General features: G+C 44.4%; 1 protein-coding gene across 1 annotated transcript; it reads right to left on the minus strand.

Moving 5' to 3' along the window:
* Positions 1-668: 668 nt before the first annotated feature.
* LOC119852643 (b(0,+)-type amino acid transporter 1-like) lies at positions 669-24,873 on the minus strand. The gene is made up of 6 exons (XM_038394128.2): positions 24,130-24,873; positions 13,121-13,254; positions 8,081-8,210; positions 5,981-6,105; positions 5,248-5,335; positions 669-3,336 (listed from the first exon to the last, which is right to left on the minus strand). Exons 1-6 carry the CDS (start codon positions 24,871-24,873, stop codon positions 3,103-3,105), a joined length of 1,455 nt encoding a protein of 484 aa, XP_038250056.1. The 3' UTR covers positions 669-3,102.
* Positions 24,874-25,388: the final 515 nt, after the last annotated feature.

The raw sequence follows: 25,388 nt of genomic DNA on the forward strand, positions 1-25,388 counted from the left end.
GAGATTGGAAGAGTCCAAGAGCTGATCCACAGCAGGTGCAGAAAAGACTTCCACATATTGAAGGTCAGTGGCGGCGAAGTGCCTCAACCCTGGGTACCCAGGGAAGCATCATACTAGGTGCCACTGAACTGGTTACCATATTGTAGTAATTAACAGTTAAAGTAAGCTTGCGCTTTCCCTTTGGATTTGGACACTTTCCTTTCAATTACCTTATGAAGAAGCAGGAAACCTTGAGCTGCAGGAGAAATGTAAAATAAATAAGTTTTTGTTTTTGAAGCTTGCAATTTGAACATAAACCCTCTGCAGTTACCACAGTTTAATGTTTATTGCCCAGCACTCCAGTGCACACCTCCTCTGAAGTGTAAACCCAAAATTGTACTGTCTTGTGCTGCACAGAAATCTGGACAGCAGAAGCTCATGAAAATCACCCCCTCCTTCAATGTGGAGGAAAATATGCACAGCTTTTTGCCCTCCCCCCAGTTATGAATTGCACAAACTGGTTTAGAGGGGAAAAAAGTTTATTAACTACAAAGGATAGATTTTAAGTGCTTATAAGGATAGCAAATAATTACTGAGCAAACAAAGCAAATGCACAAACGAAGCTTAATACACTAAAGAAACTGGCTACAAATAGCAATTTCTTACCCTAAACATTGTTTTAAGCAGGTTGCAGTGTTTCTTGAAGACAAGCTGCTCTTGCTTGCAACTTAGAACTCCAGAAATTCCTTTCACAAGCCAGACACCTTCTAACCTGGGTCCTGTTTCTTCCCCAGATCAGTCCTTCCCCAGATCATGTGTGTTCAGCAATCATCTTGGTCGGTTCTTCACTGAATCCCTGCCCAAGATTAACTCGCTTCCTACCTTAAATAGGATTTACATATGGCAGGAATCCTTTGTTTCCCAGTTTGATCCCCACCCCCATTAGTAGAAAAATACTAGTAAGCCAAGATGGGGTCCTGTACCAGGTGACATGATCACATGACCCTGCAGTGCCAAAGCAGCATCCCAGGAAATTTCTCAGGAAGGAGGGAGATTAACATCTTCAGAGTCCTATTGCTCTCCCTAATGGCCCATCCAGGCTGATTTCCTACTTTCTGGTGGGTGTTCCCCAGATGTAAACACATTTGTAATTGTTATATAGTCAATATTTCTAACTTCAGACATACAAATGATACATGCATACAAATAGGATAATCATAGTCAGTACATCATAACCTTTCCAATGATACCTCATGTGATCCATCTTGCATTAAACATACCTTAGTTATGCCATATTCCTATCATAATATCTCTATGAAGAATATGGGGCATAGTGTCACATGCAAAAGGTACCATTAACCTCATTTTTACAGCTGGGGAACTGAGGCACAGACCAAGTGATCTGCCCAAGGTACACAAAGTAAACTAGATCTCCTGAATCCCAGCCTACCACAAGACCATCCTTCCTCAGAAGCTCTTTATATTATAAAATTCCAGGATTGTTACTTTGTGTGTCACTCTGAAGCCTAGAATGTCTGAGTCAGTGTCGAAGGGATGGCAACATCTACAAGCATGGCTGAGAGCTCTCTTTATGTAGAATATCACCAGGTTCAATCATCATTGGGATTCCTGGTCTGTTACAGTCCAATTTCTAAGTTCTCAGACACTTTGACTTTACAAACTTACATCCATGCAGTGAACAGCCACAGTAAGGCATGTAGGCCATGCCAAGAGTCCTGTATCATTGTGATACCATAGGTAACTCAACCAATTGCCACCCTTATTCTACAGTTAATTTGCATGCAACAATTTCATTAGTTGTATGAGGGAAACAGCACAGATGGTGGATTATGTGGTCCAATTGCCTTTCCCATGTGACAGCATGGCTTTCTGTCACTCTTATATCACTAAGATATAAGAAGGCAATATCTAGCAACCACAGTGAACGCTTTTGAAATTAGTATTTAATAATTAAATAAGTTTACATATTAGGGTGGGAAATGATTCCTTGTTTCTTCTCTATTGTTTTATGTAAATAGTAGTGAAAGAAAATCCTCCTAACCAGTAATTAATCCAATAGTTTTAGAAGAGCAACATATTCAGAAGGCCCTAATCACATCATACAAAAAAAAAACAACTGCATCTCTGTATCTATATCTGATGATGCCACCACTTAGAGGGATGGCACTGGCACTATCAGCAGAAAGGCACTGTGACAGGGTCAGAGGGGGAAGTCTAGGGGGAGCTCCCCTGGGCCAGGAGCTCTGTGGTAGGCACAGACATACCAACACAGGCACAAGCTGGAGGGAGAAAGTGGTCCCAGGACAATAGCTGGTGTCTGGAAAACCCCTATGCTGTGGTTCTCTTTAGCTCCTCAAGGAGCCTTGTCAAGTAGGATAGGACAAGGCCTCCTCTCCCTCTCAGCCAATCGGGGGAAAGGGGGAAGCATATAATCTGCCTCTTCCTTCTAACAGGAGGCACACAGAGGACTGATTGCTGGTGAATCTCTCTCTCAGATCAGAGAGACTGAATTGGTCACCCTCTGAACTCTGGAGGAGCATTGGGAAAACCTCAGTCCGGCAGAGATGGCTGGGGAGCAAAGGATGTTTTGCTGTGGAAGGTTCCTCCCTGCCCCCATGGCTTGTTTATTTGTAAGGCTGTAGGGCCAATCTGGGCAGAGCTGGGTGGAAGTAATTTAAAGGGCCTGCTGGGAGAAGCTGGCTCATGGCTGTAGCCTGCTACAGGGATAATGGTATATTACCAGTGATAAGACCTTATTGCCTTGATTGAGTAAAAGTATGAATCCTTCATGAGAATTCCTCTCCCTCTTTGTCAGGATAGAAATATACATGATGCACTGTGGAGTCTCAGGAATGGTAAGGGGTGCAGAACATATGTGTGAAGGGGAGAAGGTATCCCCAGAAAACACACAAGGACTCTTCCATTGGCCCATATCTATCTACCAGATGTTTTTGTTCCATTTTTCTTCCAACCTACTTAATGTAGTTATTCTGCTTCCCCTATGAACAAGCTATTTTGCACATGTATCTCAAACAAATATGGTCTTCAGTATTGGAACAACTAAGTAGGAGCAGCCAACAGTGTAGTACAGTGAATGGTAAATCAGTTTGTATTCTTAGCAGTCGGGGCAACTTCCAGGAGCAGCTGGAGATGCAAAGTGACTCTCTGTAGGAACTGGGGATGGCATTTGTAATGAATTAATGGGAAGTAAACAATGATACCACTGAGGATGAATAGGATGACATAGAGGAACTCAATCTGGGGTTGGTCAATGATTGGAGCCAGCACCAGGTACACAGATGCAATCAACACAATTATTGGTATAATAATTGGAACCTGTGAAAGCAAAACATCTCTGTAAAGGACCATATATATCCTAGGCCTGACCCTGTGAAGTTTTGAATGCCCTCAACCCCCACTGGAATAGCACTTTCCAGGAGGCACATGGCACCTTCCAAAACTGGGCCTCTGGGCACAGACTCTTCAGCCACCCATTAAACCTGCGTGCACGTTCTAGGTACACTGAGGATTATGAACACAGAACCACAAATCCTATAATAGTGTCTGACTGACCACTGGTACTTGAAAATGGGAGGGTTTGCATGTGTAAAGCCAACAGACCTGGTTGTCAGCAGGCAGGATCGAATCTGGGACAGCTGAAGCTTGGAATGCAGCCTAAGGCTGTAGCAGACTCATTCATCTCTAGATGTCACTACAGCGAGACAGAGTGCCACACCAAGCAAACAGGGGTTACACATGCACCGAGGGGTGGATGCCCAAGTTGCCTATTTCTGTAAGTTTGGCCTTAAAAATATTCAGTCTAAAACTTAAATTTAAACTTAACTTAAAATTTCACCAAAGCCCTGTAAATAAACAAGAGGGAATAATCCTGCACCGACAGAGAGATGGGTTAGATGCCCCAATTGTTCTTTTCCATCTCTAACTTCTGTGATTCCCTCCTGAAAGTTGGGTATCGAACTGCCACAGTCAATGGTGTTGTGCTTGTTTAATAGGGAGAGCATGGATGGGACCCTCCACAGATCTTCCTAGCCTTACCACTCAGCAGCACTGCTCTGCCTGCCTCAGCCCCTGCTCACTCCCAACTAGGCCCCAACCCTTCTGGCAAAATTCTAATAAAAACTCTAGCTTTACTTGGAGTGTGAAAATGTTCCTGTTGCAGACAATGGTGTGTCACAGGGACAGATCCTTCTATGGCCACTGCCCTGTTAGCCAAGACCAGGGAACCTCAGGAGTTAATGACATGAGTTGCTACAGTTTGAGCTAAAGAACCAAACTATAAATCTAAAAACTGTAACAGACCCATTACCTCTGTGGATTGAGACCCAGCAGGCACATAAAACACACTGAACAGGGGGTTGCACTTCCACTGTTTCACTCTTCTTTAGCCAGCAACAAGGAGTTTGCTGTCCTAGTTTCAGGACAGAATCACAGGTGCCTTATTGGGACTTTTCCCCCACCCTGCCAGTGCATCACTAGTGCATCACTGTTCCATCACTAGTCCTTTGTCAAGTCTAGCTTTAAATATTAAACCTGCTCCACCCCTCATGGAGATGCCCACTGGGGTCCAAGATCCACACATTGCCCCTATCCCAAAGAAAAGCCAATGGACTGTGAATGGAGCCTGCTCTGTGTTCACTTTTTCAGTGATCCCCTCTAATCCTAGGAACTCCCCTTTCCAAAGAGTTCCCCGTCTAACAGGAGAAGCCCTGCAGCACATCTTCTCTGGAGCTGTGCAGTCTGACGGGGCACTGGAGAGAGGTACAGGTGATTCCAGAACAAGACTTCATATGGATCCCATGAGCTAACCTGTATTCGGGAACCAGTACCCTAGGAAGCAAACATGTGCCCCAACCATGGCAAAATGACTCAGGAGACCCTTTTAGAGCACTCCTTTCCCTAGATCCTCTTCTCACAGGTTTACCTGCAGGAGGGGGTGACCCATCCCAGGCCTAGCCAGAACTCCAGAAGTAGCTTTTGAGATCAGAATCTGATTTTATTTTCCTCTCCCATTCTTAAGAAGAAGCAGTGTCTGAGATCCAGGAATAAAGATAAACCTTCACTGGTGGGAGAGGCAGTGTGTTGCCAGGCAGGTAGCTATCTGTCTCCATAGTACCCTAATGTTCAATCCTTCCAGATGGGATTAAAAAGAATATTTGGTAAAGTCTATCAAGGGTGCAACATCATTCTCACTTCCATGGGCATCAAATAAATGTTTTTAAGTTTTACCTTATATGATCTTGGCAGTTCCGGTTTCTTAATCTTTAAGTACAGGAGACCAGCAATAGTTGTTCCATAGAAAAGCCAAGCTGTAAAACTGAACAAAAAAAAGTTACAACCATTGAGTTCAGGAATTAGATCAGCTGGCTATAAAAGCCCTGCTTTTCAGATATCAACTGAATGTACCTTTAAGAAAGTGCACTGTTTAAAAAGGAGAGGAATCATTAACTTTAGGACAAAAGAGCCCTTTTTAATTGTCCTAAATCCAACACTTATCAACATGCACTCCATTTTTCTCACCTACAGTGATCAAAACTTTAAAATGGAGGAAATATCATTAGCCATTAGAACAATTTACCAAATTTGTGGTGGATTCTCCATCACTAGAAATTTTTAAATAAAATATTAGATGCTTTACTACAATATATACTCTAGTTCAAAAAAGAATTAATTCTGGAAAATCCTATGCCTGTATTATATAGAGTGTCACAGGAGATGATCACAATGGCTTCTTCTTATAATCTATGAAAACAACAAGTATGGATCCATTTGTAAATTACTATGAATCACAGCAACATTCACGTCACAAAATTTCTAATCACACACTTTTCCCTTCCCTCCGGCAATTGTTAGCTAGAAAATGATAACATGAGCTAATGAAGGCAGCAGGTAGAGAGAATGTATTAAAAATGTTAAAAACAGATTTGGGGAGGGGGAGGGGAAATGGAAATATTAACCGTACCTGAAGAAGTTTACTATGCTGCTGAAGTTTTCTGGTATTATCATTATTAAAGCCATGGCTGATGTAAATATCAGAGCAGGGGAAGGCATGAGGCATCTCACATGAGCCATGGACAGAATATCTGGCTGAAAGTCAAAGCAAAAGATGACAGACAGACAATCACATCTGCATAGGGCCCAATTCTGAAATGCATACTCATGCTCCCATGGGCTGCACTGGGAATTTTGCCTGAAGCAAGAGTTCAGGATTGGGCCCTTAACCAGCAGCTAAGCTCTGTAATTAAAAAGCAGTTCTGCTCTGAAGGGTGTAAAGGTGAACCATCTCAAGGCTATTTTTATTGTACCTCAGTGATTTCGTATCAAATTTGCTCAGGCTGCAAATAAAAGATGGGATTTTCTGTCAGTCTATAGCCTCTAGCTGGTACCTGAAAGCCAAGTCAGATTCTTTCTGGATCATTAATCATCATTAATAATAAAGATGCTAAAAGCAAATTCTGCCTTGTTACATCTGGGCAGCCTCATTGTTTTCCAGCTCTGCTACTTTCAGTTACTTTCCAATGGGACTTGACATCAGTGGGACCATTTGTGAACTAAGCATCTAGAAATGAAAGACTATTGCAACCAGCCCCCAAACAAACCCTGATTTGTTACAAAATGTGGGATAACTTGCTAGCCTGTTCCATTGCTTGATTCCAAACGCATGGGAGCGTTTAAAGAGAGCACTTTGTCTCATTTCTGAAGTGACTATCAGGTGCTCAGTTATAATACTACTCTACTGCCTGAAAATCTGGGGTCACTGCATATATTCTGAACTATCCGTTAACGCACATGCTCAGACCTTTCAGATCCCAAACTGCCCAGAGCATCACATGCATCCCAGAACTTTCCATGTATGGATGACACCATCCTTCATTTCTAAAAAGGGGCCATGCAACACATAACCCTCTATGTTGTTTGCATGGGCTTAGGCATTTAAACACACTGAAGAGTCCCTGCATCCCATGAAGTGAGCTGTAGCTCACAAAAGCTTATGCTCAAATAAATTTGTTAGTCTCTAGGGTGCCACAAGTACTCCTTTTCTTTGATCTGAGAGTGTAGGGGATGTGGAGTCTTACACTTATGCATATGGGAGGAGAAATTAGGGAAAGCAAGAACTATAATTAGGAGGTGCTAGAAGGAACATAGCTTCCCTGATGACAGGTTTCAGAGTAGCAGCCGTGTTAGTCTGTATTCGCAAAAAGAAAAGGAGTACTTGTGGCACCTTAGAGACTAACAAATTTATGTGAGCATAAGCTTTCGTGAGCTACAGCTCATTTCATGCATTCAATGAAGTGAGCTGTAGCTCACGAAAGCTTATGCTCAAATAAATTTGTTAGTCTCTAAGGTGCCACAAGTACTCCTTTTCTTATAGCTTTCCTGCTAAGTGCAGAGAAAGAGCTCCCCTTTTTCTCCTTGGCGTAGGGATCAGCACTCCTTCACAGCTCCCCTCCGCCCCACCCTGTTTCAATTTACTTTAACTATTGAGAGAGACCCATAAGAGTGAAAGACTTTGAGGCTGTGTCTACACTCAACGTTTATGATCATTTCCCCCCACCCCACCCCACCCCACCCTTGATCTAATACATGTGCAGCTTCAGCTCCAGCAATAGCGTGAGCACAAATGTAGGCCATGTGCAGGCATTTCCACCACAGTAGATGACCTGGGGGTAAAAAGAAGCCCACACTTGGTCTGTACGCTGTGTTGCTGGTGCTCGGAGCTGCACCTTTCCACCTGCAGACAAACCCCAATGGGGAGAGTTTATGAACAATGTCTGATTCCACATCACCTCCCACTTCAGTGGTGGCTGGGCCAGCAACAACTGAAGAGTCAATCCACAGAGCTTTCTAAAATCCTGCAGCAAAAGGAGAGTTAGGAGCTAATATTTCTAATACGTGTCTTTTTAAAAAAACAAAACAGACTTTGGAGGGGAAAATCAAACAATGAAGATGTCTTTATAGATCAGTAAATGGCTGCAAGAAGCTTTCCCCCCCTTTTTGCTTCACATGCCACCATTAAGGGGGAAAGAGCATGAACCTAAATAGACAGTTTCCACTCCCTTACCATATGGCCTTCCCTTGAAGCAATATAGCACACACGGCCTCCACTGAAAAACGTTCCATTCGCTGAGCCAAACGAAGACAGCGCAACTGACAATGAGATCACCCAGACCCAGCTGCCCAGGACTTTATTCCTAAGTGACAGGGAAATAAAACAGCAAGGCCAAAGATCATGCAAAAGCAAATGGTTTTAATCATGACAGAGAAAAACAATCAGTCTCACTCCCTTAATTCATCTTTAACTAGTTGTGCAATGCTATGGCCAGCAGAGGCAGTCATCCTGATCAACTGGAAGAATACCCTTAAGGAATGGTTTCAGAGTAGCAGCCGTGTTAGTCTGTATTCGCAAAAAGAAAAGGAGGACTTGTGGCACCTTAGAGACTAACAAATTTATTAGAGCATAAGCTTTCGTGAGCTACAGCTCACTTCATCGGATGCATCTTATGCATCGGACGAAAGCTTATGCTCTAATAAATTTGTTAGTCTCTAAGGTGCCACAAGTACTCCTTTTCTTAAGGAATGGTAGTTCATGTATTTTTAAGCAGAGGATTGAACTCCGGATTGCATTCATGCAAGGAATGCAATGGGATTGTCACCCCATGGGCCTGTGTTTGCTGTCGTTGAAGTCAATAGCAAAAGTCCTATTGATTTTAATAGGAGTAGGATTGGGGCCTCTTGTTTAATTATCTAAAGAGGCAAGAGAGAAATCCTGGGAAGAATGCTGACGTGAAACCTAAGGGTTGTTGGAGGTTTTTTGAAATTATTATTATTACAAAAAAAAAAAGTGCAACAACCCTCTCAAATATGCATTAAAAGCATAGTTCTTTAAATCCACTTGTACATTTCTCAACACCTCAGCATTAGTTACTGCCCTGCTGCTTTATGATTCCAGAGTACACTCTCAGAGACATGCTAGAGTTGCATTTCTTTGAGTCCAGAAAACAGTTTATGGATTGCCCAAGGAAGGTTGCTAGACACAGGGGACCTGATTCTCCTCTCTCACTGGAGTAAATCAGGCATGATTCCGTATCAGTCAATAGAGTTACGCTGGTTTAAAATCAGTAAGAAGACAATCAGAACCATAAAAACTGGGACAGGCTCCATCCAGCTTGGTGTTACCCTAACAAATCAAACGTAAGGTTGCAGACGTCTCTGGAGGCAGATGCTGGGATGATATCCTCTTGTTCCTGCCTACAAACTGGTACTTAAAACAAAACTAAATTCTAAATTAAATTAAAAACTAAATTCTTTGAGGATGATAGAGGGTGAAATTAACAATAGTAATTGTGTTACAACAACATTGGCTTGCCAAAGAAATCACCATTTGTGTGCATTTAATGGGACCAAAATCCCAGATCCAAACACCTTCAGCGGGTTAAACTATATGACCCTTGCAGTCCTTTCTAACCCTATGATTCTATGCTTGAAATCTCCCAAGCTGAATTTTGTGGCTTGAGCCGATCTGTACCACTGTAAAGAAATCGGAAAAGAGAAAACTGTGGAGGGTGGGGAGGGTGGTACATGGCAGCACTTGTGGCAGAAAGTATTGGAAGCCACTAAATTTGGATTATACTTTCAGCCTGGCTAAGGCTCGGCCACCCTGTTTCAGTCTTGTCAATCCCAGGTGTTCAAAAATCATGAGTTAGGTCTCTTCCAAAATATGAGATGGTCTTAAAAATCATGTTTTAAAAAATTATTAAAAGGGAGAAGGGTGTTTGCCTTCTATTTTTTGAGCCTTATTTTTCATGATTTCAAGCTTTTCTCTGAATCTAGGAGGGCTCCACCTTTTAAAACAAAAAACAAAAAAAAAACAAGATGAGAGTCTCATGTAATCACATGACTCCAGAAAGTGGGGCTTTTAGAAAAACTCCAAATATCACAAGGTTTGCAATAAAATCACAAGAGTTGGCAACACCACTGTTTTGCACCTACAAAATTGGCAGCTGCACTTTTAGGGCCCTGAAAATGAACTGCAGGCGCAAATCTGAGTAGCTTTCTCAAGGTGCAACCATTTAGATTTGCACTTGCTACCCAATTGCTGACCCAAAAGAAATGCTGAGGCAGTTTTGTGGATGCAAATTATGCCCAAAGGGAGACCATGCTTCTGAAATTTCAGCCGTAACTATCTAAGGGAAGACAAGTTCAGGAACTCCTAGCTCCCTGTCCTGTGCTCTGGCCACTAGATAATGCCTTTCTCTAGCAGCTTTTTTTACTTTAACCAGCACTTAACGCATGCGACTGTCAGAGTTTTTGCACTGCTGCTGGAACCTTCACTCATACTCCCTAAGCATCTTGCCCTGCCCACTTCCTGGTCGCCATGGGCCTCCCCCTCCTCCCCACAGACATGCACTGTGCACTGGCCCACCTCCTGGTTGCTGGGGCCATGTTTCTTCCAAAGTTGTGCTCTCAGGGTGAAAAGGTTAATCAAGCAGGAGAAGGAGGCAGGTTATAAAACAGAAAACTCACAAATAACTTGTTAATTAGGAATGACAGGAAAGGAAGTAAAAAGAACAGGAGTACTTGTGGCACCTTAAGACTAACAAATTTATTTGAACATAAGCTTTCGTGGGCTACAGCCCACTTCATCAGATGAATAGAATGGAACATATAGTAAGAAGATATTTATACATACAGAGAACATAAAAACATGTGGAAGTAGCCATACCAACTGTAAGAGGCTAATTAATGAAGAGGAGCTATTATCAGCAGGGGGAAAAAAACTTTTGAAGTGACAATCAAGATGGACCATTTCGGACAGTTGACACGAAGGTGTGAGGATACTTAACATGGGGAAATAGATTCAATTTGTGTAATGACCGAGCCATTCCCAGTCTCTGTTCAAACCTAAGTTAATGGCATCTAGTTTGCATATTAATTCAAGTTCAGCAGCTTCTCGTTGGAAAAGTAAACCAGTCTAGCTGGGCTGGAGCCAAGCGGGGGGTATCCCTCAATTAACATCTTTCCCATTGTTTCTTGTTATCAGGGAATAACGTACAGATTATCAAGGGATGCGATTCAGTTTAGGATCGGATCGCATAAGGAGTACATACTCTGTAATATTCCTGATTGGGGGGGAAAAAGGTTGACTGGTCAAAGTACAGACATTGAGATATGAGGGTATGTTGTTCATATAATGGCTATGTTCAGGTGTGGTTCCCAAGGCAAAGCCTAGGATCAAAGAAGGATACTAAACCATTGCAGGCCACGGGGCCTTGAAAAGAGACATGGAGTGACTTGGTTGGAGAAGCTATCCAGGGAAATAAATTTGTTAGTCTTTAAGGTGCCACAAGTACTCCTTTTCTTTTTGCAAATACAGACTAACATGGCTGCTACTCCGAAACCTGTCCAGGGAATGTCATTGAGCAGCAATGAAAGAAGACACATGGAAGAAGACACAGAAGCTGCAGCAAGCAGGCCATCTGCTTCTCCTGTCCCAGAGATGGAAGTAACTGGGAGCTTGCAATGAATGGTTAGGGTATAGGTAAGGGGAAATATTATTTTTAAGAATATTGTGCATGCTCTGTGTGTTTATTTATATGAAGTTAGATCAGAAGGGGGATAGTAGGGGAATCTAGCTGGAAAAGAAACACAATGGCCTGGATAGCACACATCCCAACAAACACTCAAACACAGTAGCCAAGTTAACAGCTGTGGCGAGGCAATTCTTCTCCTGACCCTGGTGACATAGGCCATGTCTACACTACAGGGACTATAGTGGCATATCTACAGCGCAGTAGCTATGCCAGTGTAACCTTGTAGTGTAGACACAGACAGAAGGGGTTTTTCTGTCGCTGAAGGAACACCACCTTCCTAAGCGATGGCAAATGGGTCGACGGAAGCATTCTTCCATCAGCTTAGCTGCATCTGCACCAAGGGTTAGGTTGGCATAGCCACAGTGCTCATTGGGGTGGATTTTTCACATCCCTGAGTGCCAAAGCTGTGTCAAGCTAGACCATCCTTAAGCAGTTTTGCCAAGGTTGGGAACCTGGAGATCAAAGGACACTGATCAGTTACAAGTTCCGCCCTGCAGAAAGGAAGGGGGGAGTTGTCAGCTGGCACAGGATGACACAGCCTGACTGAGAGTCAGAGCCTGTAGCAAGCAGGCTATCGTTTGGTCCCCAAGTGAATGGGGGACACCAAGGCTAAATCATGGTTCTCTAGGGGCTTGAGGGAATGTCGAGGGTAGGTAAAACAGTATGAGGCTAGTTGTCTTTGTTGTCTGAAATCCATTTCTCTGCGTGCTGACAGCCTGTTGGCAAATGAATCACACTTTATTCTCAAGAAGCTGCTTCTGTGTCCACTGCACACTGTTAATCTCCACAGGCTTCCAAAGGGAAACTCTTGCAGGTGCTCAGCCCATTGGGCCTGCTTGCTTGGTAGCATGGTTGATGACAACCAGGGGTTGTAATCCGGAGACCCAGTTGGAGAGTGTTTGGATTGTGGGTCCCATTCCCAAGAGAAGTGGAGGCACAGGCTTGTTACTTGAAAAGGGTGCACTAAGGGAGTTGGGTAAACTGTCTCTTCTGAGACCCTTTTCCAAGGCCTGAGCCAGAGTCCAGAATAGATCAAACTAGCCCTTTCTGGCCTTAAAAATCGATGTACTGTACCGTGAGCCTGTTGCGTGGCACTATCCCACTCTAGGAGTCCATGTCTGCAGTGCTGTGTTTATATGCCTTGGGAGGTGCTCTGGAAATCTTTGGGCTGCCAAAAATATAAAAAATAATCTAGCTTTATAATAATAATATAGCACTTTTCCATCCATGGATCTCAAAGCCTCTTATAAAGGAAGTTAGTGTCATTATCCCTATCATACAGGTGGGGAAACAGGTGAAGTGACTTGCCCAAGATCACTCAGCAGGCCAGAGGCAGGGCTGGGAGTAGCACTTAGTTCTCCTGAACGCCAGTCGGGTGCCCTAGCCACTAGGCTGCAGTGACAGTGTTCGCAAAAAGAAAAGGAGTACTTGTGGCACCTTAGAGACTAACAAATTTATTAGAGCATAAGCTTTCGTGAACTACAGCTCACTTCATCGGATGCATAGCTCACCCCCAGCTGATGGCCACAGCGCCCGAAGACAGAAGTTCAGCTGGAGTCAGGGCTGCAAAGTAGCTCACGTTTACCAGCAAATATAGGCATGTCACCAAAGGAATGGCAATCATCATTGCTCTTGGAAGGTTCACCTAGGGAAGAGAGAAAGAAGGATGAGCTAAGGGCTCCAACACAGCAAAGGATATTTACAGCTGTCTCTTGCAGATGGCCAGCTCACGCTGGAATTGAACTCTTCATTTACGCACAGCAAAACCTTTGACAGGGTGAGAGTGGACATGGTCACATGTACATTCTTGTGCCATAACCTATTTTACTGAATTTCCATGAACCACTGTAAAACATTTAGCAGTGGCTATATCAGAGTTCCTGTGTCCCTGTGTGTCTGAGCATTTTTTGGCCAGCACGCTGAACAGAGATAGAGACTGGACCAAGATAACCGAAGGGAAAGGGATGAGATGGGAAAAGAACAATTTTATGACACTTACGGTTATGATTGCTCAAAGACTGAAACCCGCCCCACTTCCTTCTCTTCTACTTCCTCCCCTTTGCAAATGGGAGCTGCATGGAGGGGGAGGAGAGGTGGTGGCTTGGGTATGGGTCCAAGAAGGGAAAGGGAACCATTTGTTGGTCCAAGAAAAGTCAGAGTAGTCTATTCTCCCTACGACCATTGCAAATGTTTATTACCATTCCCAGTCCTTGGCATGTGGCCTCTCTCTACACTGAGTCACTCTGCAGAAGTGGGGAAAAGTGGGGGTGAGTGAAGTGTCCTCTCTGGCAGTTCTGACACAATGCCATGTCCCTTAGTAGTGGAGAGGTGTTATTCCAAAGGTGCAGTGAAGAAAAGGCACTTCTGTAGTTTCCCTGTTCCTTTCAGTGCTGCTCACTGAACACAGGGGTTGGACTTTCTGGTGATGCAGTGGATGGGATGAGTTATGGGGTGAGTGGATGTTTTCTGTTGTTCTTTGTTCCTTTACCAAGGGAAGGAAACTCTGTCTGCTAGCTAGTCAATTTCCTCTCAAATTTCCACCCAGTCCTGAGGGCATAATTCAGCAAATATTCAAGCTGGTTCCCCGGGTTTAACAGCAGGGCAAATGGGTGTGGTCCAGCTCCGTAGCTTGCCAAATTCCTCCAGTCAGCAATAGAGGGGTCACCCTTATTAGAAACATCTGTCTAACATAGGTGGCCGGGTGCCTTCCACAGTACTGGAAAGAACCGTCTTTTCCATTCTGGTATATTCAGGACTGCTATGTTCTCCAAGTGATAAGCAGCCTTTAAAGAACAGAAAGGTGACTTGGACCATGACCCCTGAAAGAACCAAACCCACCCCACACGCTGTAAACATTGCATTTTAATAAAAGTAAGGCAGGTATCTTAGCATTTTTAACATCAGCTGCTTCCCTGAGGGCTGCCAAAGTAGTATGAAAGAAGGGGGTTGTGACAGCTGCATTGCCCGGATTCTAAAAAGTATCAATATTGTGGCCTTCAGCAGTACAGTTGTGTTATGTGGGGGGATTTAGATCCCTTCCAAGGAAAAAATGAAATATAATGCTACCCGGGTCTTTGACGTGGCAAGATGTTCTGCTGCTGTGAGGGAACCCATTCTGGTGGTATGGCAGAGGGGCACCACAGACATAACAAAGGGAGATGTCATGGACTCTGGAGGACCTGCCTGTTGGTGTAGATAGGAGTCAGGGGCAGATGGACTTTCCTAGGGCAAAAGAAGATCAGGCTGTTAGGCAGGATGAGGCATTCCTGCAGATGGAGAGACAGCATGGGCAATGGGAGCATGCACAGAGGGAATAGGATCATGCACTCATGCAGCCCCTTGTCCAACTGGTAGCGGAAGGCTTTCAGGGCCTGCCCCCTGCTGGGGCCACTCCTCCTTTATGGGAACAGGCAACACTACCTCTTCCTCCTCCAGCAGCAGCCCAGGTTGCTGCTGGGACAGTGAATCCCAACTCCCTCCCTGCTGGGGAGGGGTATGCTGGATGCCCAGCACCATATCCTCCTCAGTCACCAAAAACTCCTCTAGAGGGACCCCGGTCCAGTCCTAGCACAGCCTGTGTTCGGCCCTCAAACACCATACAGGAGATGTCCCTATTTGTCACACCACACAATATTCTGTGGGCATTCCCCCTCTTCTCAAGGAGAGGAGAAGGTTGTGGAGATGTCTTTGCATAAAGTATTTTTTGCCTACTTGTAAGGGAATTTGGCTTTTTTTTTTTGGTTCATTCCTGTTACAAACTGTTCTTGTTCCATGTATATATGTTAATGCAGAAGTCTCAAAGTCCCGGCCCGTGGGCCATCTGTGACCCCAGACCCTCCCCACTGCGGCCCCTGGAAACTTTTAAAAAAGTTTCTTTCATCTGGCCCTCGTGGCTGCCGCCCAATGGTGGGAGGGGTGCGGGCTGGAGAGATTCACTTGCTCCATCCTGCTGCTCCTGGGACCCTACCAGGGGTTGCACTTGGCAACGTGTCATTCATAAAACTTTTGATGTCTGTGGCCTGGGGGACATTTACTTCGGCAGCTCAGCTCCCTGCAAGTGGTTCCCTACCCCTGCTGTTGCTGGTGGAGCCGCGGAGGAGAGACTCAAGCAGCCACACTGCCAGCTCTGTCTGCTGCAGGCACCGCCCCCCGCAGCTCCCATTGGCTGGGGGAAAGGGATAGAGATATCATCACTAGTCGCCAGGCAGAGTCAGCCATGGAGGCAACCTCACTAGTCACCAGGCCGAGTCAGCTGGGATGGCATGAGGCCAAGGGAGCGAGGGAAAAGGGTGGGAAACGGGCTGGGAGGTGGTGTGACTCGTGAGGGGCCAATGACAGCGCGAGGGGGTATGCGGCCTCCGTCTCCCTTCCCCAAGTGCTGACTCCGCGGCCAAGGTGAGCTCCAGGAGCGGCGCTTGCATGGAGGCAATGTGCCTGGTGCCTGCAGATAAGATAAGATAAGGGAAGAGGCTCTTTGCAGCTGTTGGCACTGCTGGTCTGTGTAATGAAATGGGGCCCTTTCTTTACTTTTTAACCCACTGTCCCATGTAATGCTGGTAGGTTGTATAGGAAAAGGCCATCTCAGCAGGAGCACCAGGAGGCACTGAACTGATGGGAGCATAATCCCAGAGAGGCAGGGGAGGGTTAGACCCATCCACTGCCCCATCTCCTTAGGGTAGTAGCCATGTGCCTCACCCCCTGCGCCTGGCCAGTGGGCAGGCCATGACTGTGCCTCCTCCTCAGCCCCTTTTGTGCCCAAGGAGACCCAGCCCTGCCAGGTCCTGCTGTCGGCAGAGCGTGGAGTGTGGGAAACTGGAGCAGAAACTGCCTCGTGGTAGGATGGTCTTAGTGAAGGCGTTTGGTGGTTCCTGAAAGACCAGGTTTCTATTCCTGGCACTGTCTCTGCCAGTGATGTCCGTGTGACGTGGGGCAAGGCCTCAGTTCCCCAGCTGTCACAAAGGGATAATAATAACCCACCTCTCTCTCTCTCACTCACTCACACACACGGGTTGCTTGTAAACAGCCTTACAGAGAGATGTCTCAACCTAAAAAAAAAAAGGAAAATTGATGACGAACACCCCCAATTCCAAGATAAGTGGACTGTTGATTATTTTGTCATTGACTGACAAACAGACTGCCTCATGCCTGATCTGCAAAGACAAAGTTGCTCTTTTAAAAGACAACAATATCAAACGACATTACACAACGAAACATGCACAGCAATATGATAAATATCAGGGAGGAGAGAGAGAGAAGATGGTCTTACAATTGAAAAAAAGACTTCACGAAGCAGCAGCAGCTTTTTCAGAAAGCGAGAAAAGAGTCAGTCAGCAGTTTTGGCAAGTTATGTCATAAGTGAAATGATGGCTAAGTGTGGGAAGCCATTTACTGATGGTGAATTTATTAAACAATGCTTTATTAAAGTCAGTGAGATCGTATGTCCCGACAAGAGAGATGTTTTCAGCAATATCAGCCTATCTCCAAATAGAGTAGCAGAGCATATTATTCAATCGCAATTGATGAGAGTACCGATTTGGTTGATAGTGCGCAACTTGACATATTTGTGAGAGGGGTTGATGAAAACTTTGCATGAACTGAAGAACTGCTCAGCTTGTCAAGAATGCGTGGTAGAACAATAGCCAGTGAAATTTTTTACTGCCTCACAGAAGCACTGGAACAACGCCATTTGCCCTGGCACTTCTTAGCAGCCTTAACCACTGACGGGGCTCCAGCAATGATTGGTCAAAAAAACAGATTGGTAGCACTAGTACAAAGAAAGATGGCTGAGCAAAACGGTGAGCAACCAATAGCGTTACATTGCATCATTCACCAACAAGCACTGTGCAGTAAATCTTTGAAATCTGACAAATGTCATGTCAGTTGTTTAAAATGTGTGAATTACATTCGCTCAAGGGGCTTGCAGCACAGACAGTTTTGTGTTTTCTTGGAGGAAATTGAATCTAAATATGGTGTCTTGCTCTACTTCACTGAGGTGTGCTGGCTAAGCAGGGGTTCTACTTTAAAGAGAATCTTTTAATCGAAAACAGAGGTGAAAAGATTCATGGAAGAAATTAAATGTCTGTACCACAATTTGAAGATCACAAATGGATGACAGATCTTGCTTTCCTTGTTGACGTAACACACGAGCTGAATATCCTAAACCTGAAGCTGCAAGGTCCAGGCCAGCTGGTGACAGCAGTGTATGATAATGTGAGAGCATTCACAACTAAATAAAAATTGTGGAAAAATCAGATTTCTCAGGGGACTCTCACTCATTTCCCAGCATGCAAGTTACTTGTGGAAGAGCTTGGCTCTGAAATACAGTTCAGTGGTTCTGAATACATTACTAAGCTTGACCTGCTTTTGCAAGAATTTGATGAGCGGTTTTCAGATCTCAGAAAGCACAAAGAAAGCTTCAATATGTTTGCTAATCAATTTTCTGTTGATGTGGAAACAGCACCATGTGATTTACAAATGGAACTCACTGATATGCAGTGCAACACATCTTTAAAGACTAAATTCAGAAAAACCGAAGATGTCAGAGTTCTTCAGACAGCTATCACCATCTTTCCCAAATCTTTTCAAAACCTTCAGAAAAATCATGTCCTTGTTTGGCAGTACTTACATTTGTGAGAAACTTTTTTCCACAATGAACATACCGAACACAACTACCTGATGCACACCTTGCTGCAATCCTGAAGGTTTCAACTGCTCAGTCACTTTGGCCAAACATCAACAAACTGACAGAACTGAAGCGTTGCCAGGTGTCCGGCAAACACTAAAAACTCTCTGGCAGGTGAAGAATTGTATGAAGTTGTCTGACAGTTTTATTATTTCTAAGAAATTCAAAATAAAAAATACAATATAAATATTTTCTTTTATGAATACCATCTTCAGTGACATTACTGGCCCGCTGGGAGGATTTGAGGACTGGCAGTGGCCCTAAGGTAAATTGAGTTTGAGACCCCTGTGTTAATGGAAGTTATTGGTCATGTCACTTGCATGTGTACCTTGTTAAGTATGGTCACTGGGATACTTCCTGGAGGTTTGGGGTGAGATAGTGGATTCGTGACTGAGTGATTTCTGTAAGAGACCAGTGCCATGAAAATGTGAACAATTCCATCCCTACCCTACCGCCTTTTCCCTCACCTCACCCGAGCCATGAATTACCTAGTTTTTTAAAGAGTTCATAGCAGTGAAGTATGAAGTGAAATTATCACTGCTGTTCAAAGTACCACAATGGACAACATGAATTTTATGGAAAAGTCTTTGTCTTTGTTAATTAAGTGAGAATACAGAAAAAGGAAACAAACGTTAACTAACAATGAAGATACCTGATGCCAAGCACTTTAATGACTCCCCCACCCCCAAACAGTTATCACTGGCAACCATGAGAGTAGTCATAACATGGGAGCATGCATAGCTCCTGATAATAGCTTGGAGATACTGTGGCAGAATTGTAAGGAAGAATGTATTAAGTCCTTCCCAAAACCTTATGGAACTGGGGTGGTTGGTTTTTTTTCTTTTTTTAAATTACTGTATCAATATTTAAGTGCTCCCTGTAACAGATTTTCTATTCATTGCTTGGGCGCCTCCTTGTGGCTGCATCTGGGGAATAGCCCTGCCCAGTCTGATGCCCTTTCCTATTTTTCATTCACAATACAGCCCTTCTCATGCTCCAGGGGTTGGAGTGCTCCCTCTTCACGGCTTGGCCCTCTGGCCAAGTCACTATCATTTTCCCCTTCCAGAATGTCAAAGTCTCTCCATACCAGCTGTCTCAGGCAGTCTTCTAATTCACTGCCTAGACTGTGCCACTTCCCCAGTGACTGGTAGGGGAACTGGGACCCGTCCAGGCACCCTCAAATCAGCAGCCAAGGTCTGCACCGTCCTAAACCTTGCTGCTATTTTCCTGAGCCTTTTCCTACTCCACCCCGTCAGGCTTCTGCTCCACCACCCTTCTGGTTAAACCTTTCTTTTAGGGCCAGGATCCCAGGGCTTCTACTCTTCTCCTGAGTCTCCTTCTTTCCTTCCCTAAGCCCAGAGTAACCACAGACTTCCACAGCGCTGCCTCCTTCTGCCCTCTCTTCCTGACCTTATACCAGCCTGCCTGCTCCTGCCCAACTGGGCTTCATCCTCAATCAGTGCTTGCTCATCAAGCCTAACTCTCCCTCAGGTGTGGCCTACAAGGTTACTTAAGCCCTCTTGAGCCACATTAATCCTTTCTAGGCTCGTGTGGGGTGAATACCCCATCACACTCCCCATAAACCGACCCCAAACAGGGCAGTTAACATGTAACAAAAACATTGCTCAATGATGGTACTGAAGTGTATTAAAAGTCTCCACAGTACAAAACCATGACCACAGGTGTTAACCCTGAGGGTCCTCTCCCAATTGTCTGGCTTTCAGTTAGAACATTCACTGAAAGGAATCAACATAAATCAAGGTATCCTGCCACAGAAGTATGTGGCAATGCTCTATTGTGCTTGTCAAGCAGTACTACATTGTCATAACAGTGTACCACGACACAGTCCCAATTCACCATCTGGTTCCTCGTCATGCCATTATTTGTGAGTTTACAGCATCATGAATTTTGTTGGCCCTCCAGGAATGAGGAGCAGTGCGCACATGGGTGGGAGTCGCCTGTACAGGCTTCGGAAAGCAGTTCTGTCCTGTGCCCACTGGCTGTGGAAGTATTCCCATTGAGCTCCACATACTTTAAACAAAGCACAGTTCACCAAGATAATCCAAATCCCATTGGCCACATTGGCATCCAGATGGGTCCGGAGGCATTGCCCAAAGGCGCACTTTACGACCATTCTGTAGCTACTCGGTCTGTAGTTTAATTCTCTTTTTCTTGGGTCAGAGATGTTGGGGTGAGGCTTCATGAGCCACAGTAGGAGTGGGTCTGCAGAGTCCCCAGAATAAATGTCAGCTCAGAAGTACCATACATAGTCACATTGTTTTGGAAGAATAAATTCCCATCTTTCCCTTGCAGTACAACCCCAATCTCCTGAGCACTCTGGCATCATGGACCTTCCCTGTGTGTCCAGTGTTTAAATTCATGAACTGACCCCTGAGGTCCACCAAGCCTTGGAGAACCCAGTGAATAGTAACCTTTGCAGTTCACATACTCCCTGGCCCCTTTTAGTGGGAAAAGTGAAAGGCTGCGTGTTCTGTCCATGACCCCACATAATTAGGAAAAATCATCCTCTGAAATCCTGCTATAACTTCAGAGACTTGCATTATGCTAACCACACATGGGTAGATTACAGCATTGACAGCCTGGCATATCTGTACAACCACTGTCTCAACAGTCGACTTTCCAAGCCTGAACTGGTTGGCAACTGACCAATAGCTGTCCAGGAGTTGCCTGATTTCCATGAAAGGGAAATAGCCATCTGTTTCTGCACTGGTATGGGATTCTGAAATCGAGTGGTCTAGCGCTGGAGGCTTGGTCCAAGCTCCTGGCACAACTGAATGAAGGTCTGCTTCCTCATTCTAAAGCACTGGTCATCATCCCAGGATTCCAATATGATGTCATCCCACCACACTGTGCCACTTCTCTGGGACCAGAAGTGGTGGTCTACTCATGGCATACCATCATGATCCCAGCATTCAAACCATCCATTCCATGGGACCTGAGTGGATTTTCATTCCTGCTCTGGGCCAGCCATCTTCACCACCTGACAGCTCTCTGGACTGATTCCGTCCACTGTCCGGTACTGCACCACATGAACATTTGTCCTGCGAGCAGTAACAGAAGCAGAACTACATCTTCCTGGACCTGTTCCATGCCTCCAACACAGTTTGGCAGAAGGGAGAGAAGAGTGGGAGCAGCCTTTGTCAAGTGCGTGAAGGCGGGGTACAGTACCAGCAAAACGCAGCAAGGTGGTTCCTAGAGTGTGCAATGCACAGGACTCTGGGATAGCGCTAATGTCACATGCCAAAAAGGGGCAGTGTGGACACAGATATATGCCCATGCACAGCATACCAGTGCCCACCATGACATATGGGGACTCTCATCATGGGTACGGGATACACAGTATATGCACATGTAACCCTGTACACTCTTAAGTGTAGATGTAGCCAAAGTGAAATCATGTTTTTCACACAATACCTTCACAATGGACTCAGTCCTGAGGTCCTCACTCAGGCAATAATTCTATTGACTTGAGTGAGTTTTGCCTGAATAAGAACTGAAAGACCAGGCCTTGAATGCAGACGTTTACTATAACTGTCCATAACCAAGGTCCTCCACTGGGACATTCATGTATAATTGTTTGTTTCCCCAACCATGTGCTTACAAACTCTCTTTATAACTGTGACTGCCAGGAGGTGGAGAGGAAGGGATCAGGAGTAGAAGTGAGGGGAACAGAGGAAGGCCATGGTCAGGAGCAGCCATGTGTGTACCATCAGCGCCCTCACACCTATTCATTATCTATCTAGGTATATAGACAGATCTACAATCAGAGTATCTGGCACCATTAAGTGTTTAAAATACGAACAACAATATCAATCTTGTCCTTCCTTCTCATCCTGTAGGAGAATTAGCGTAATTTGTTTGGAATTGTTTTATATTTTGTGTGTGTGTGAGAGAGAGAGAGACCAGGGAGTGCAGCAGGTGCTGGTACAGAATTGAAGTCTGCAGGAGGAGGGCTATATCACGGGGAGACTCCTGCTAGAGAGACTGTATGCTGAGGAATAAAGAGGAGAGATATCTGCACCACCGATAGGCCCAATTTTGGAAATACCTCTGTGATTCCTCCAAAAGGACCACACGGACGCATGCCAGTTTGTACTGGTCTGAACCAAAGAGTTAGTGTAACCAGTAGCTAGTGCAGGATTTGCTAACTGTGTTATACCCTAATGACATTTGCTGTTTAGTGTAACATTCTCACTAACTTATGACTTTCATTCTATCCCTGCCCTGGGAATAAAGATCTCTTTCGTTTTCAGAGAGACTGTCATTCTTGGAAGGAGCCCGTTAAATGCCCACATGGCTCTTATAGTTGTGCAGACAACACTTGCTTCAAAGTTTGTGGTGTAATGTTTGTATGTGCCAACATCACCAAATGTCCATGTGCGACTGCACAGGCCTATCTGAGACAAGGTGGGGGTCAGTTACACTTATAATCATTACTTGTATGGCAATAGTGCCTAGAAACCCCAGCTGAGATCAGGGTCCCCTTGGGCTAGACATCATACAAACACATAGCTAGCCACTGCCCTGATTGATTTACAATCTAAATAGACAAGACCAACAAAGGGTGGGCAGGGAAACGGGCACAGGGAGGTGAAATTACTTGCCCATGGTTATGCAGTAAGTCGGTAGCAGAGCCAGGAATAGAATCCAGGTCTCTTAAACCTCAGACCAATGCCTTACCCAACAGACATACTACCTCCCAACATGTTCTCATAAAATGTCTCTGATTTATTTATTGGTTAGTATCTGAGGGTCCAATTATGACTGAATAATGAGTTTTCAAGGGTGCCATCTGTTTAACTACAACTCTAAGATTACAAGCTATCAGTTCCCACCAGAAAGCACTCCTTTCCTAACAGAGAAAAAAGTTATAATTATGTTGTCAAGTGAATGATTAAACCATGCATTTACAAAGATGTATTGTACTTTAATCTGTTACATGACTCTTGATCATTTTAACATTAGCTTACTTGCTGCCAGTCCTGAAGATCACCTGTTTTGTTGTATCATTCCATGAACATTTCACTGCAATTGATGAAATATCAGCATCTATTGCTGAACATTCAACATGTCAAAGAGTTAGATCACATTTAGATCACAGTTCAGAGGTGACAATTAGCCCTAACTGTCCTACGGATTTCTGCGATGTGAATACTTGTCCATTGGGAACTGGACTGAGAACACGGTGAGGATTTTTGGCCTGTGTTATGCAGCAAATCAGATTAGATGATTGCAATGGTTCCTACTGGCCTTAACATCTATGAACAATCAAATAATAAACACAGGGATTTTTACTGAAGATATTACAAGTGGTGAGCACCTGACCAAAATTCTTCCTATTCCTACCTCAGCTACCTGTGCTGTGGAACAGTGTGCTGTAGTTCCGTAGATTGTCTCTCTCCACCCTAAAGGTGTCTGCCTTTCAGTGTTTAAAATTCTTTGGGAAGAAGTGCTGTATAATGTAAGATATTAATTGTAATTTAGATTAATGTTGAATTGTGTTCCTTCTGTTAGATCTGTAAACTTGTTTGCTGCTGCACTGGTATGAAATATGCTCTGTATACTTATGCACTCACATGGCTCCATTCAACCAAGGATTGGTCAGTATTTTAATCCCCAATTTATGGAGAGAGAAAATAAGGCACAGAGAAGTTAAATGGTTTTCTCAAAATAACAAATGAGTCAGGGACAGAACCCAGTTTGCATGGCTCCATGCTTTAACCACTAGACAGTATTGCCCCTCTCATTAGCTTAAAAAAATCAAGGGTGCTATTTGCAAAATTAAACAAATAAGTAAAATCAGTATAATTCACTCACTTCAGGATTCCAAAGTTCCTCGGTCACAAAATTCAGGTTGTTCCATCCATCATAAGACCACAGTCCCTGATAAAATGCCACTCCGATTGGCCCAATGCCTGCAGTTGTGTTTTGAAAGGCATCCTGGAAACTTTGTGTGTGTCCGTTGATGAGCAACACCACTCCACCTATTACAATGACCAGCAAAACTAACAGTTTGGCTGCTGTAAATATGTTCATAATGGCTGTGGCCAGTCTCACATTGAGACAATTATTGATGGTTAAAAGCAGGATACAGCTAGCGGCCGTACACTTGACCACTACCTGAGGGGTTGAGCATCCTTGGTAAAATGGAGCAACAGCATATTCGGCAAAGCTTAAAGAGACAGCTGCCACACTGGCAGGCCTTACCACGATGATGGAAGTGTATGCAAAAAGAAAAGCAGGAAGAGAGCCAAAATTCCTTAAGATATAAATATAGTCCCCCCCTGACTCTTTAATTATGGTCCCAAGTTCAGCATAAGACAAGGCTCCAAACATTACCAACAGACCACAAGCAGCCCAGATGATGAGACTTCCTGCAGGGCTACCCATATGGTACAGCACCCACTCTGGAGACATAAAAATCCCAGACCCAATCATGGTGCCTGCAATTAATGACACAGCGCTAATCAGTCCAATCTCTTGCTTCAGCCTTAAAGTCCCCATCCCTTCACTTGGATCTGCAGCTGAACTAGAAGAGTCTGCTGTCCTCCTTTCCCGCATAATGGAGCTGTTAGTATATGTTGCTTCAGAGAAGGTGTAAAAAAGCAGGACTCAGTGTTTCAAATAAGGACTGTCTCAATCCTTAAGGTTACAGTTAATAATTACAGCAGTTAAGTAAATTACTTCAGATGTTACCGTTCAGTGATTTATAGACTGTCGTGAGATATATGACCTTTTTTTTTTTGTTGCCTTCCTTTCCTTTTATTACCATCTTATCATGTGTTATAACACAGTGCTGCTTTACCCTGCTTCATCCTGGCTCCAGTGCTGAGCCCCTTTTACTCCCATTGCAGGCAATGGGAATGGTCTGCCCTCAACACCCCAGAGGAGGTGCTCAGCACTTTGCAGGATTGTGTAATCCTGATTAGCTTGCAGTTCTGTATGTTATACGTTTGCGTCAATCTAAAAACAAGCTGCAGACAAGCTAAATTCCCATACAAATATGAACTTTATGCTCTGAGGCTGATTCAAAGTCACTGTTCAAGCAGTTTTCAGAATTGGTACCGTAGACCCTG

This window comes from Dermochelys coriacea, chromosome 3 (genome assembly GCF_009764565.3).
Source record: "Dermochelys coriacea isolate rDerCor1 chromosome 3, rDerCor1.pri.v4, whole genome shotgun sequence".
In the NCBI taxonomy this organism is placed as follows: domain Eukaryota; kingdom Metazoa; phylum Chordata; order Testudines; family Dermochelyidae; genus Dermochelys; species Dermochelys coriacea.